At 38.8% G+C, this 12,854-nt stretch overlaps 1 protein-coding gene across 2 annotated transcripts in view; it reads left to right on the top strand.

The window, feature by feature from the left end:
* LOC127555843 (forkhead-associated domain-containing protein 1-like) overlaps nucleotides 1-6,817 on the top strand; it is a 111,434-nt gene extending 104,617 nt beyond the window's left edge. For both annotated transcript variants that reach the window (XM_051988501.1, XM_051988502.1), the window contains exon 22: nucleotides 5,605-6,817. In XM_051988501.1, the coding sequence (XP_051844461.1) occupies nucleotides 5,605-5,721 (117 nt within the window). In that variant the 3' untranslated portion in view covers nucleotides 5,722-6,817. The remainder of the gene's footprint in view (nucleotides 1-5,604) is intronic.
* Nucleotides 6,818-12,854: the final 6,037 nt, after the last annotated feature.

The following is a 12,854-nucleotide window of genomic DNA, read 5'->3' as shown; positions in this document are numbered from 1 at the left end:
AAGGGCTTTTTCAGAGTTACATCTCTGATGGACTGAGTTAGAATCCACCCAATTTCTCCAATTCAATTTGTCCTTTAGCAAGCATTTATTAAGTGCCTACTGTGTGCTAGGTACTATGCTAAGCATTGAATTCATAAATCCAAAACCAGTCCTTTACATCAAGGAGCAACCATTCTAATGAAGGAAATGACAGATACTATAGTATTTTGGCATCCTGCATTGTGGTATCATGGCAAAAGCCCTGAATTTGGACTCAGGGAACTAGCATTCTAATTCTGAATTAAAGACTTTCCGACCTAATTGCTCTTGAGCTAAGAACGTGGGTCTTCCTCTGCAAAGTGAGGGGTCAGCCTGGGTAATTTCTAAGGACCTGCTAGATCTAAATGGCATGATCTCTAGAACTTGAGGCAAAAGTCCAGTCATCATGTTTCAAAGCCAACTTTGGCCTTCAAACACTACTAATGTGTGGTATAAGATACTCAATATATTCCAAGGATAGCTTACCAACACAATGAGGAGGAGATGGAATACTATAGGGTTACAGATCCTTTGTTTGTGAATAAAGAAATGCAGAAATGAGGTGACTTAGTCAATGTCATAGAGGTAGCCAAGGAGGGATTTGAACCCAGATTCTGAGTTCCTCTCTTCCCCAGCCCTCTTTCCATTGATTAACTCTCATTATCTACAGGACCCATAGAGTCCAAGACCTGCCACATTGTTGATGCTTACTGGATTCTAGTAGGATTGTATTGGAACGTAAAGATGTGCAAACCATTTTCAGCACATTAATCTGGTGAGATGCAAAGCACAGGTCTCACCGTTCTCCATACTTTATAGACAAGCAAACAGTCCAACCAAACAATGTTTCCCTTGTGATCCTCCCATCCTCTTCCATCTCTGGGCATTTACTGCAGACTATCCCCAGTCCTGGAATGTATTCTCTCCTCTCTGCCTTTGGGAGTCTTTCTATGCTTTCAAGGCTTAGCCCAAGGGACTTCTCTGTGAAGCCTTCCCAGGTGACCCCAGGTATTAATGTCCCTCTTTCCAGAACTCTCCTGAGGTAGGTAGTGCAGTGGATAGAGCACTGGGCCTGGAATCAGGAAAACTTGAGTTTAAATTCAATTTCAGAAATTTACTAGCTGTATGATACTAAGGAAGTCAATTTTAATCTCTATTTGCCTTAGTTTCCTCATCTGTAAAATGGGATTCCTAATAATACCTACCTCCCAGGGTTGTTGTAAAGATCAAATGAGATAATAATTCTAAAGCAGTTAGTGCCTGGTATGCTTTTATTGTTGTTCAGTCATTTCCATGGTGACCCCATTTGAGATTTCCTTGGCAACAATACAGGAATGGTTTGCCATTTCCTTCTCCAGCTCATTTTACAGATGAGGGAACTGAGGCAAACTGAGTTAAGTGATTTGTCCAGGGTCACATAGCTCCTAAGTATCTGAGATCACATTTGGACTCAAGTCTTCCTGACTCCAGGTCTGAACACTCTTTCCACTATACCACCCAGTTGTCCACTTGACAAATCATATTGCTCCTACCTCTGATGTTTATTGCCTACGTGATCTTGAATCAAGTTGCTTAACTCCCAAACTTCAATTTCCTCATGTAGAAAATGAGAGGTTTCAATGAGATGGCCTTGGAGGTTTCATTCTATATTTAGGATCCCATGATTGTTTGAAATAAATAATTTAGCCACATGACTAATACATATTGAAGCTGTGGTTCCAACCAAGGTCACAGGTTTAATAAAGGTTTGCCATCTCACACAGCAGCCATGGCATCCTGGCAAGCAGACTAGACTGAGAGTCAGAGGAGCTGAGTTCAAATATCAGCTTGTTTTCCTTCCTCCTTGTTTGACACTGTAAATTTCCATTTCATTGTTTTTAAAATGACATTGTCTCTAAAACGATCTCCAATGTGCCTCCTAGTTGTATGGTTTCTCCCTCTAACTTAAACATCAGAAAGTTTTACAGCTAAAAGGAATTTTGAGCTCACAAAATTCTGGATTTAAGATCTTAGCTCTAGTAAGAAGGGACCTCCTATGTGTGGTCTAAGCCCCTCATTTTATGAGCAAGGAAACAAGCCAGGATTACCTAAGTAATGCCAAAGGTGGGAAATGAGGTTTGGAGTCCAGAAAACCTACCTCCCGTAGGTCTTTGATACTTATTACTTGCATAACCATTCTTCAGTAGAATCTAAGCTTCCTGGGGGCAGGCAGCTTTGGCTTTGTTTTTTTTTTTTTTTTGGGGGGGGGTTGTTGTTTTTTGTCATTGCATCTCCAATGCTCACAGACCTTCAACTAAAAGGAACCTAATAAATGCTTGTTGATTAGTTGGTCTATCATTTAACTTCAAGTCTTAGTTAACAAGCATTTATTAACCACTTACAGGATGACTGTGAGAATAAAATGAAAAAATATATTTAAACATATTAAAATAAAATGGCAAATCTTTTTAAAATAAGTTAAATATATCATAATTATGTAACATTAAATATATTTTAATAATGTGATTTTTATATTAAAATGTATGTGTTTGTAAAAACTTTTGAAATTGGAGAGGCTTAGGTTCAAATCCTACCTCTGACACTTATTAGCTGTGTGACCCTAGGCAAATCATCCCACCATCTTCAGCTTCCCTGTCTGTAAGGTAAAACAAATTAGATAATTTTGAAGAACCTAGCTCAAAAAAAAAAATTTAACTCATATAAATGTCAGTTCATGTGGCTATTTTAATGATCCACTAATCATTCTTGTATAATACATTATCAATGCATTTTAGTAATAAAATCTCCAGTTTGGGTGAAGCCCCCTATTTTTAAAAAATAGTATTTCATTTTTCCAAATATATGCAAAGCTAGTTTTCAACATTCACTTTTGCAAAACCTCGTATTCTAAATGTTTCTCCATCTCTCCCCTCTTCCTTCTCCCAAGACAGTAAGTAATTCACTATAGGTTAAGTATGTGCAGTTCTTCTAAACATATTTCCATATTCATTGTGCTGCAGAAAAATCAGATCAAGGGGGGAGGGGGGGAACCACAAGAAAGAAAAAACAAACAATAACAAAATATTATGCTTTGGTCCATATTCGGTCTCTATAATTCTCTCTCTGGATGCAGATGGCACTTTCCATTTTAAGTCTATTGAAATTGCCTTGATTACTTCATTGTTGAAAAGAGCCAAGTCCAGCACATAATCTTGTTGCTACTATGTACAATGTTTTCTTGGTTCTGCTCACTTCACTTAGCATCAGTTCATGTAAATATTCCCAGGCTTTTCTGAAATCAGCCTGCTCATCATTTCTTATAGAACAATAATATTCCATTACTTTAATACACTATAACTTATTCAGCCATTCCCCAATTGATAGGCATTCACTCAATTTCAATTCTTTGCCACTATAAAAAAGGCTGCTATAAACATTTGTGTACATGTGGGTCCTTTTCCCTCTATTATGATCTCTTTGGGATATAGACCCAATAGAGGAACTCCTGGATAAAATTGTACGCACAGTTATATAGCTCTTTGAGATGTCCCCTATTTGTCATTACTAATAGCTATTTTTGGTCAAGATTTCTCACTCCTTTCCTGGTGGCTGAATTTAGAAGATCTTATCAGATGTGAATTTGTACCTACTGATTGCTGTGTACGTTGTTTAGCTGCTATTTTTTTTTCATTCTCAAAGTTAACACCTGTGGTTTCAAATATCACTCACTGTTGTCTGATCAGCAATTTCTGGTTACTTTGCTGTTGATGTTCAAACACAATTGCACAAACTTTGCATTTCTCCATTTTCTGGAATTTCCCCCTCCCAGCTGGCCAGCCTCTTCTTATCTCCCCCTTTCCATTTGTCACTAGACCAATTACTAACAGCTACCATACACAGAGTTCCTGTACAGATACAGATATAGTATTTGGACTTTTTCTAAAGGAGCTCTCAGGTGCCAAAAGGGAATTCAGATGCTATCTAATCCAATCTGCATCTAAATGATTATACAAGGCTTCCTGAACTCTAAATCCTTTTATACTACACACACACACACACACACACACACACACTCACATACATACACACTAACTGTGTGACCCTGAACAAGTCACTTAATCTCTATCTGAATTTCTTCAATAGTAAAATGAGGATACTAATAGAACCTACCTCATCAAGTTGACCTTGGATCAAATGAGATAATAAAGTATATAGTAGGTACTTAATCAATGTTTATTTCCTTTCCCTCCCCTCTGGTCCAATCTCAAAAAGAACTAGAATAAGGAATGGGCAGACTCATAAAATATAATAAGAATAATAAGCCTGAAGATCTTGGCAGCTCAGTTGCTTAATGGATAAAGTGCTGGATCAAAGGGTAGGCACAGTGTTCAGATCCAGTCAGCTGTACCAAGTCTTCAAGCTGAGGTTGGATCACCCCTGTTAGAGAAGGGTATTGGTGAGATTATTATTCAGATTCCTATCTTTCTAGATTTCCAGCACTTTGTTTTCCTTAACTCAAACTATATTCGAGACAAATGGTTACATAAGGATAAAGCTACTTTTGTATCTAGTATAGGACACTTCTACATTCTAGACAAATGGTTACAGATAGAATTACTTGTATCTAGTACAGGACACTTCTTTACTAACTCCAGGTCTTTATGTTGGCTGTCCCCATGCTTGAATTCCTAACTCCTTTCAAGACCTAGTTCTATTAAGAAAGAAAGAGAGAAAGAAAGAGAAAAAAAAGAGACAGAGAAAGAAAGAGAGGAAGGAAGGAAAGAGAAGGAAGGAAGGAAGGAAGGAAGGAAGGAAGGAAGGAAGGAAGGAAGGAAGGAAGGAAGGAAGGAAGGAAGGAAAGAAGAAAAAGAAAAAAGAAAGAAAGAAAGAAAAAAGGGAGGAAGGAAGATAATTCTTGCCCTCAAGGAATTTATGTTCTTCTAATAAGAAGCAGCAGTATATACTCAGATTAAAAAAAAAATTTGTACATAGTATATACAAAATAATTTCTGGGAGGTAGAGGAGTATTAGAAATTGAAGGAGTTCTAGAAATGTCTTCTCTCTTTTCTTTCCTTCTTTCTTTTTTCCTTCCTTCTTTCCTTCCTTTCCCTCTTTCTTCCTTCCTTTCTTTCTTATAGTTCCAATATCTAATCCAGGGACTGGAATATAATAGGTACTTAATAAATTCTTATTGAATTAATGGATTCGTTATAGTTGGATTGGATGGCTTTGAGGTCTCTTCCAAGTCTGAGATTCTGAGCTTCCATGAGGTCATTCATTCAAAGTCATACAAAGAATTGAGGATAGAATCAGGACAAGAACTGTGTCTCTAACCTATCAGTCTAGAAGTCTTCTCACTAGACAGCCATATGGTGATTCCATCTGGGACTAATCTAAGGCAAAATGGGCTTAGGGAGAGAGGACTATGAGGTCAGGAATAGGCTGCTGTAAGAAATCATGGCTACCTCCAGATATTGGCATCCTGGGACACACCTTAGGCTAGTTATAGCTCTGAGTCCTGGTCACTGAAAATGAGTGGGAAAGGTTGAATGCTATTTAAAGATTTTCATGAGTAATAATGACTATGTCTTTGTTTATGTGTTAAAGCTGAGGGCCAAAAAGATCACCTCCAAGACAGACCAGGAGAAAGAACTACCAAACAAAGAACCACCACATAGAGCCTTCCTGGAAATCCTCTTCTCTAAAACAAACTATAGTGATTAATAAAATTGTGCCCCACTACACTTTTCAAATCACAAGCCCCTTGGAGCCTTCTCTGGACAGATGTGGAATGCTGCTCCTAGATCTCTGAATCTCACCTAGAATTGGCTTCTCCTCCCTCCCCTAGGACTTGCATTTTGCACAAGACCAAATTTCAGAATGTGTGGGGGAAAAGACACGGGTGTGTGTGTGTGTGTGTGTGTGTGTGTGTGTGTGTGTGTGTATGTGTGTGTGTTTAATACCTTCAGATGAATGTGTGACATCCCCCAAATCAAAATCATTAATGCAGAATCCAGGGTCTTGAGTAGAAAGATGATGCAATGCATTGTTTGGATTACGGCCAAGTGGAGGCTCCCCCTAGCCCTCTACCCCTCTTCTCCAGTAAATCCTTTAGTGGACCACAGGGCAAAAAGTCCTGTGGTTCTGGCAACTCTTGTTCTGAGCTGCCTCCATATGATAGGATGGGACTTTGGGCTGCCAAGGGAGGGAGTGTTAAACATTGAATTCTGAGTTCATAGAAATAAATTTAGAAAAACTTAGTTCATAAACCAAGCCAAAAGTCCTCAGGAACAAATTGAGTTCTCATGGACGAAAAAGTCAAGGGCATTATTGTCAGTTAAACCCATTTTCATTATGCTAAGAATACCTGTTCTTTTCTTCAGTTGCTTTTCCCTTCATTCGACACTTTCTCAACTCTCTTTTCAATCCCTTTGTCATGTCTCTTTTATAAATGTCTTTCAATTTATAACAAAGGTGGCTAAACCCATCAAGAGTGAGAATTCACTGCTGTCATTGACCACAATAAAATTATTTTTCAAGATTTTAGTAGTCAATGCCTTTATTATACTATGTAGTACCTGAGGATGCCTATTCTCCATTTCCAAGTGGGTTGCACTAGTTTTCTTAGATTTGAAATACTTTATTCACATCTAGTCAAGAATCATAGTTTGTGAGCCCCTACCAATGTGTTTACTTTTACCAGTCAACCAATGGATACAATTAGTTGAAAACAAGGTATTTAATGAAGAAACATACTAAGAAAATTAGGAATAGCAGATTCTTCTCATAAACCTAAGACACATTTTTCCACAAATATATATCCCCCTAGTGGAACAGGTCCACACACACGTACAATACATGTGAACAATGAGCATGTATTTAGAGGCAATTCCTGTGATGTTTTAGGGCTGTCACTGCTGTTTGGGGATATCATTGTAACTATTCCTCTTGGTCTAGTAAGGCTGGGCTACATAGTCTTAAGGGTGTTACTTTCTGCTGGCCTCAGCTGATTGATGCTTAATGGTTCCCTGCTAGTGCCATGATTATCACTGGTCATACTTGGCACAGTACTAATAGGTAAAAGGCTATAACTTCTATATAACTGGCTTCAACTGCAGATCTCAGCTGAATGGCTACTATTCTCAAGAGAAGGAAGAAGAATGGGTTTTGCCATCTCTCCTTTAAATTAGAACCCAGACACTTCCTAGCTGTGTGACCCTGGGCAAGTCACTTAATCCCAATTGCTTCAGCAATAAAGATAGATGATAGATAGATAGATAGATGAATGAATGAATAAATAATAAATGAATGAATGAATGAATGGAAGGAAGGAGACCCCCTAGCCGTACCAACTCACACTACACTACAAAGCTGCAATCATTAGTTATTTAGTAATAGATAAGAAATAGGTTTATCAGTAGAACAAATTAAATACATGACATACAGAAGCAAGCTAACCTAGTAGCCTATCACTTATTAAACCCAAAATATTAGTGTGTTAATTTTTCACAAAAATTGCTGAAACCTGCCAACAATCTGGTAAAAATTGGGATTAAACCAACAATGAATGCAATATCTGAATAGATACTTGTGTTTTAAATAACAAAGGCTACTTCAGTCATGTCGGACACTTCATGACCCTGACTGGGGTTTTCTTGGCAGAGATATTTGTATGGTTTGCCATTTTCTTTCCCAGTTCATTTTATAAATAAGGAAACTGAGGCAAAAAAGTTAAATAACTTTCCCAGGGCCACACAGCCAATAAGGGTCTGAGGTCAAATTTAAACCCAGTAAGATGAGTCTTCCTGAACCCAGGCTCGTAGTTTAACCATTAGTCCCTTAACCACCTTTGTTAAGGATCATATCATAAATTAGAGGAGCAAAATAGAAATCATCTTTCAGTTCTTTGAGTAAGAGAGTTTATAGCCAATTGAGGGATAGAAAAGATCACAAGATGAAACCCAATTTTGATTATAAAAAACATAAAAGTTTGGCACACACATACACACCCAACATAGCTAAGATTAGAAGGGAAAGAGTTAACTAGGAAAAATCTTTGCAGCAAATTTCTGAGATAAAGATTTCATTTCTAAGATATATAAAGAACTGATTGAAATTGATTAGAATAACACCCATTCCACAACAAATAAATGATCAAAGGATATGAATAAGCAATTCTCAAAGAAGAAAATCCAAGCTACTTATAGCCATAGGAAAAAAAGTTCCAAATAGCTAATTACAAAAATTCAAATTAAAGCAACTCTGAGAAACCACATACCCATGAAATTTACAAAGCTGATATAAAAAGGGGGAAATGACAAATGGAGGGGCTATGGGGAAAAAGGCACAATATTACATGATTGGTAGAACTGTGAATTAGGACAAAAAAATATAGAACTATGCTCCAAAAAGCCACTAAACTGTGCAAAACCTTTGACTCACTTGCCATTAGTAGTCCTATAAACCAAGCAGATAAAAGAATAAGAAAAAAGTACTATGTGTGCAAAAATATTTATAGCTGCTCTTTTTATAGTGGCAAAGAACTGGACATTAAATGTGTGCCCGTGGTTGAGAAGTGGCTAAATATATTATGACAGAATATAATGAGATGGTTTCAGAGAACCCTGAGAGAACTTGTATGAACTTATGCAGAATGAAATGAACAGACCACAATAGCAATTTATATTACAATAATATATTGTAAAAATGAACAATTTTGAAAGACTTTAAAACCACGACCAACACAATAATCAAGCATGATTCAAGAGCACTGATGATGAAAAATGCTACTCTCCTCCTGGCAGAGAGGAAGTGATATAAATATATAGAATGAGACACAATTTTGGATATAGCTGATATTGGAATTTGTTTTGCATAGCTTTGCAAATTTATTATATGGATGAGAGAGAAAGACAGACATAGAAAGAGGGAAGGAAGGAAGGAAGGAAGGAAGGAAGGAAGGAAGGAAGAGGGAGAAAGGAGGAAGGGAGGGAGGGAGGAAGAAAGGAGGAAGGAAGGAAGGAAGGAGGAAGGAAGGAAAGAAGAAAGGAAGGAAGGAAGGGAGGGAACAAGGGAGGGAGGGAGGGAGGAGAGAGGGAAGAATGGAGGAGAGAGGGAAGAATGGAGGGAGAGAGGGAAGGAGGGAAGGAGGAAGAAAGGAGGAAGTGAGAAAGGGAACAAGAGAGGAAGAGTGAAAGGAAAAAGGAAAAGGAAGGAAGGGGAAAAGGAAAGCAAAAAAAGGAAGCAAGAAAGGAAGGGGAAAGAAAGTAAGGCAAGAAAGAAAGAAAAGAAGGAAGGAAAAAGAAAGGAAAGAAGGAAGGAAGGAAGGAAGATAGGAAGGAAGGTAGGAACATAGGAAGGAAGAAAGAAGGAAGGAAGGGAGGGAGCAAGGGAGGAAGGGAGGGAGGGAGAGAGGGAAGAATGGAGGGAGGGAGGAAGAAAGGAGGAAGCAAAAAAGGGAGCAAGGGAGGAAGAGTGAAAGGAAAAAGGAAAAGGGAAGGAAAGGGAAAAGGAAGGAAGACAAAAAAGGAAGCAAGGAGGAAGAAGGAAAAGGAAGGGGAAAGGAAGGAAGGCAAGAAAGGAAGGAAGGAAGGAAGAGGGAGAAAGGAGGAAGGGAGGGAGAAAGGGAAGGAGGGAGGAAGATAGAGAAGAATGGAGGGAGGGAGGGAAGGAGGAAGGAAGGAGGGAGGAAGAAAAGAAGGGAGGAAGGGAGCAAGGGAGTAAGGAGGAAGAGTGAAAGGAAAAAGGGAAAGGGAAGGAAGGGGAAAGGAAGGCAAAAAAGGAAGCAAGGGAGGAAGAGTGAAAGGAAAAAGGGAAAGGGAAGGAAGGGGAAAGGAAGGCAAAAAAGTAAGCAAGGGAGGAAGAGGAAAAGGGAAAAGGAAGGGGAAAGGAAGGAAGGAAGGAAGGAAGGAAGGAAGGAAGGAAGGAAGGAAGGAAGGAAGGAAGGAAGGAAGAAGGAAAGTTAGGATCTAACAGACAGACCAGACCCTAACAGACCCAGGATCAGAATACAGAAAAATCCTTAGCTGATTTTTTTCTGTGTAAGACAGTTTGTTAGTCCTCAGAGCTTTGGCTGTGGTAAGCTTTTCCTTTCTGAAAGGACAACCTTAACTCTAGAGCCAAGTTCTTTTGGAATCTAGAATAGCCAGTCATCTAAGTATGACCCACAAGAATAAAGTTTATTTTTTTTAACTTCCACTTGTTACTTGCCAAAGTCAGTGTATCTGTTCTAAAATTCTTTCTGACTTAGTTGGAAAAGCTTTGCAGACTCCATCTTAGGCCCCTAAACTCCACCCGTTCTGCAGTGTCTTAGGGGCTACTCTTCAACCAAATCACTGAGAACCGTTTTTATCTAAGGCTGCCTGATATTTTCATTCCTAAGATTCTTTTGGTCTTTCACCAAATGAATGAGGAGTGAGGGTGCAGTAGAAAAGACAAAAGGAAAAAAAATAATAACTCTCAAATGGAACAACTTCAGGGTCTACTTCTAGCCTTATGTCAACCCCTTTTCCAAATACCTAACTTTTTGGTGTATAGGGTGGCCCATAGGTGTCAGCCAGTCCATGAACACAGAAAGATAAGAGAGTCCCTTCCCTTTAGAAACTCATAATGTAATGGAGAGACAGTATGCAAACAATGAAAAACAAGCTCTATACAGGATAAATTGGATATTCTCAATAGAGAGAAGGTTGTAAAATTAAGGATTGGGAAAGACTTCTTGTAGATGAGATTTTAGTTGGAATTTGAAAAAAGCCAGTACCTGTCTTTGAGCTATCATCTAAAACTCAGTAATTTGATAGATCTCCATCTCATTGGTATGGGTACTAATCCCACTGGTATAGACAACAACCTCTGTGCCACCATCGATGCTTTGTCATCTTATGGAATTCTTGTCCAGATTCTTCATAAATCCTTCCTAGAAAATTAACCTGGGGCAGCTAGGTGCTGAATTATATAGAGGGCCAGGTCTGGAATAAGAAAAAGTTCAAATCCAGCCTCAGACATTTATTGGCTGAGTGATCCTGGCCAAGTCACTTCACCATGTTTGCCTCAGTTTCCTCATCTGTAAATCATGCTGAAGAAAGAAATGGCAAACCACTCCAATGGGTCAGAATGAGTTGTACATAACTAAACAACAGTTGTGTTTTTATTTTAGTAAATGTCTCCCAATTATATTTTAATCTGTGTTTTTATTTTAGTAAATGTTTCCCAATTATATTTTAATCTAGTTCAGACTGTGCTTATGCCCTGAAAACCATGGGTACTTCTGTATAAAGAACGGTTTGAGATGGAGAGAGAGCTGAATCAGAGATACCAGTTGGAGGGCAATCGAAATAGTCTAAATGAAAAGTGATAAGCATTTTTTTTTCTTTAAGAAATGGTCAATGGTGGGCAGTGGGGATTCATGTCTATGTCTACGAAGAGCCCTTCTTTGAAAAAACAGGTTTTACTTGAGCCAACTGATAAACCTTGACTGAGACTTGTTACTATTGAAAAAGGAGGAAATGCCTCTGAAAATGAATTGCTAATACTCTCTCAGTCTTCAGTTTCTTCTTTGTTTTTATGCTAACACAACAAAGTGTGTTTGAAAAAGACTTATAAGATGGCATCCTTCCCTCCTTCTCCCCACTTTTGTTTGCAGAGGTGGGCGACTATGGGTATGAAAAGCTACAGACTTTTTCAAAATGCTTGTTAGTTTTGTTATCCTATTTTCTCCTTCAACTTCATTCTTTCTGGTAAAGGGGAGCTCTCTGGAAGGGAAGTTAGGATAGATGCACTGGAAAATATAAGTCAATTTGATTTTTTTAGGATAGCACTAAAATTTTATTTTAAAAGAAAAAAGTTATCACCTTTGGGCCCAATTCCCCCAGGCTTTCTTCAAAGAGTCTACACAGACTGAAAAACTAGAGGCTCCTATGAACAAGAGGAAGATGTGAAATAGGTCCCGGGCACTGGTAGAACAGTTCAGCCTATCATTTTGGCCCCATTTCCATCAAGATGTGCAGCTCATTTCCATCTGTGCCATGTCCTGAGTTATTTTGAGCCAGCGTGTGACCTCATGTGCCTCATGATTTGTTTTGAAGGTTTCCTAACCCATCTGTTCCCCTGAGCATCTTTGCAGCATCCCTTCCCTGAGATGGGATGGGCCAGGCTTTCTTTCCTGGACCCAGACTGCACTTCCTCCAGAGGGGTTTCTTTCATGCAGGCACTTAGGAGAATTCAAGGGCATAAATTATATTCTCAGATGAGACTCTCACTAAGCACTGCCAAGCCCAGAAAGGTTCCTTGGACAGAGAAATTACATTTGCAGGGAAGTTTTTGGTCTTCCTTGGTAATCATTACAAAGTAAAACAGGACTATTCCTCTCATCTCTCTGGCTCTGGTCCACAAGCTTCAGCAAAGAGTGGCCATAAATATCCATTTGACAAAATTTGGGAGCATTTAATCATTTAAAAAAACAGAACACCTCTTAGGTCCTTTTCAAGCAAGCTCTGATGACTGAGAGGTACATGATATCAACCATCACATGATGTGAGGAATAAAAACTACCCTTGAGAATCCAAATGCAGGATACAGACTAACCTTGGAAATCAAATGGGCACAGAGGCTGCCCTTGGAAATCCAAATAAGGATTAGAAACTACCCTTGGGAATTCAAATGGGGCATAGAGGTTACCCTTGGGAATGCAGGTGGGAGATAGAGACACCCCAAATGGGGGACAGAGGTTACCCTTGGGAATCCAAATGGGGGGTAGAAGCTATCCTTGGGAATTCAAATGGGGGATAGAAGCTATCCTTGGGTATCCAAATGGGGGATATTTATCCTTGGGAATCCAAATGGGAGATAGAGGATATCCT

This window comes from Antechinus flavipes, chromosome 3, assembly GCF_016432865.1.
Source record: "Antechinus flavipes isolate AdamAnt ecotype Samford, QLD, Australia chromosome 3, AdamAnt_v2, whole genome shotgun sequence".
In the NCBI taxonomy this organism is placed as follows: domain Eukaryota; kingdom Metazoa; phylum Chordata; class Mammalia; order Dasyuromorphia; family Dasyuridae; genus Antechinus; species Antechinus flavipes.
This window is presented reverse-complemented; position numbering and strand designations above follow the sequence as displayed.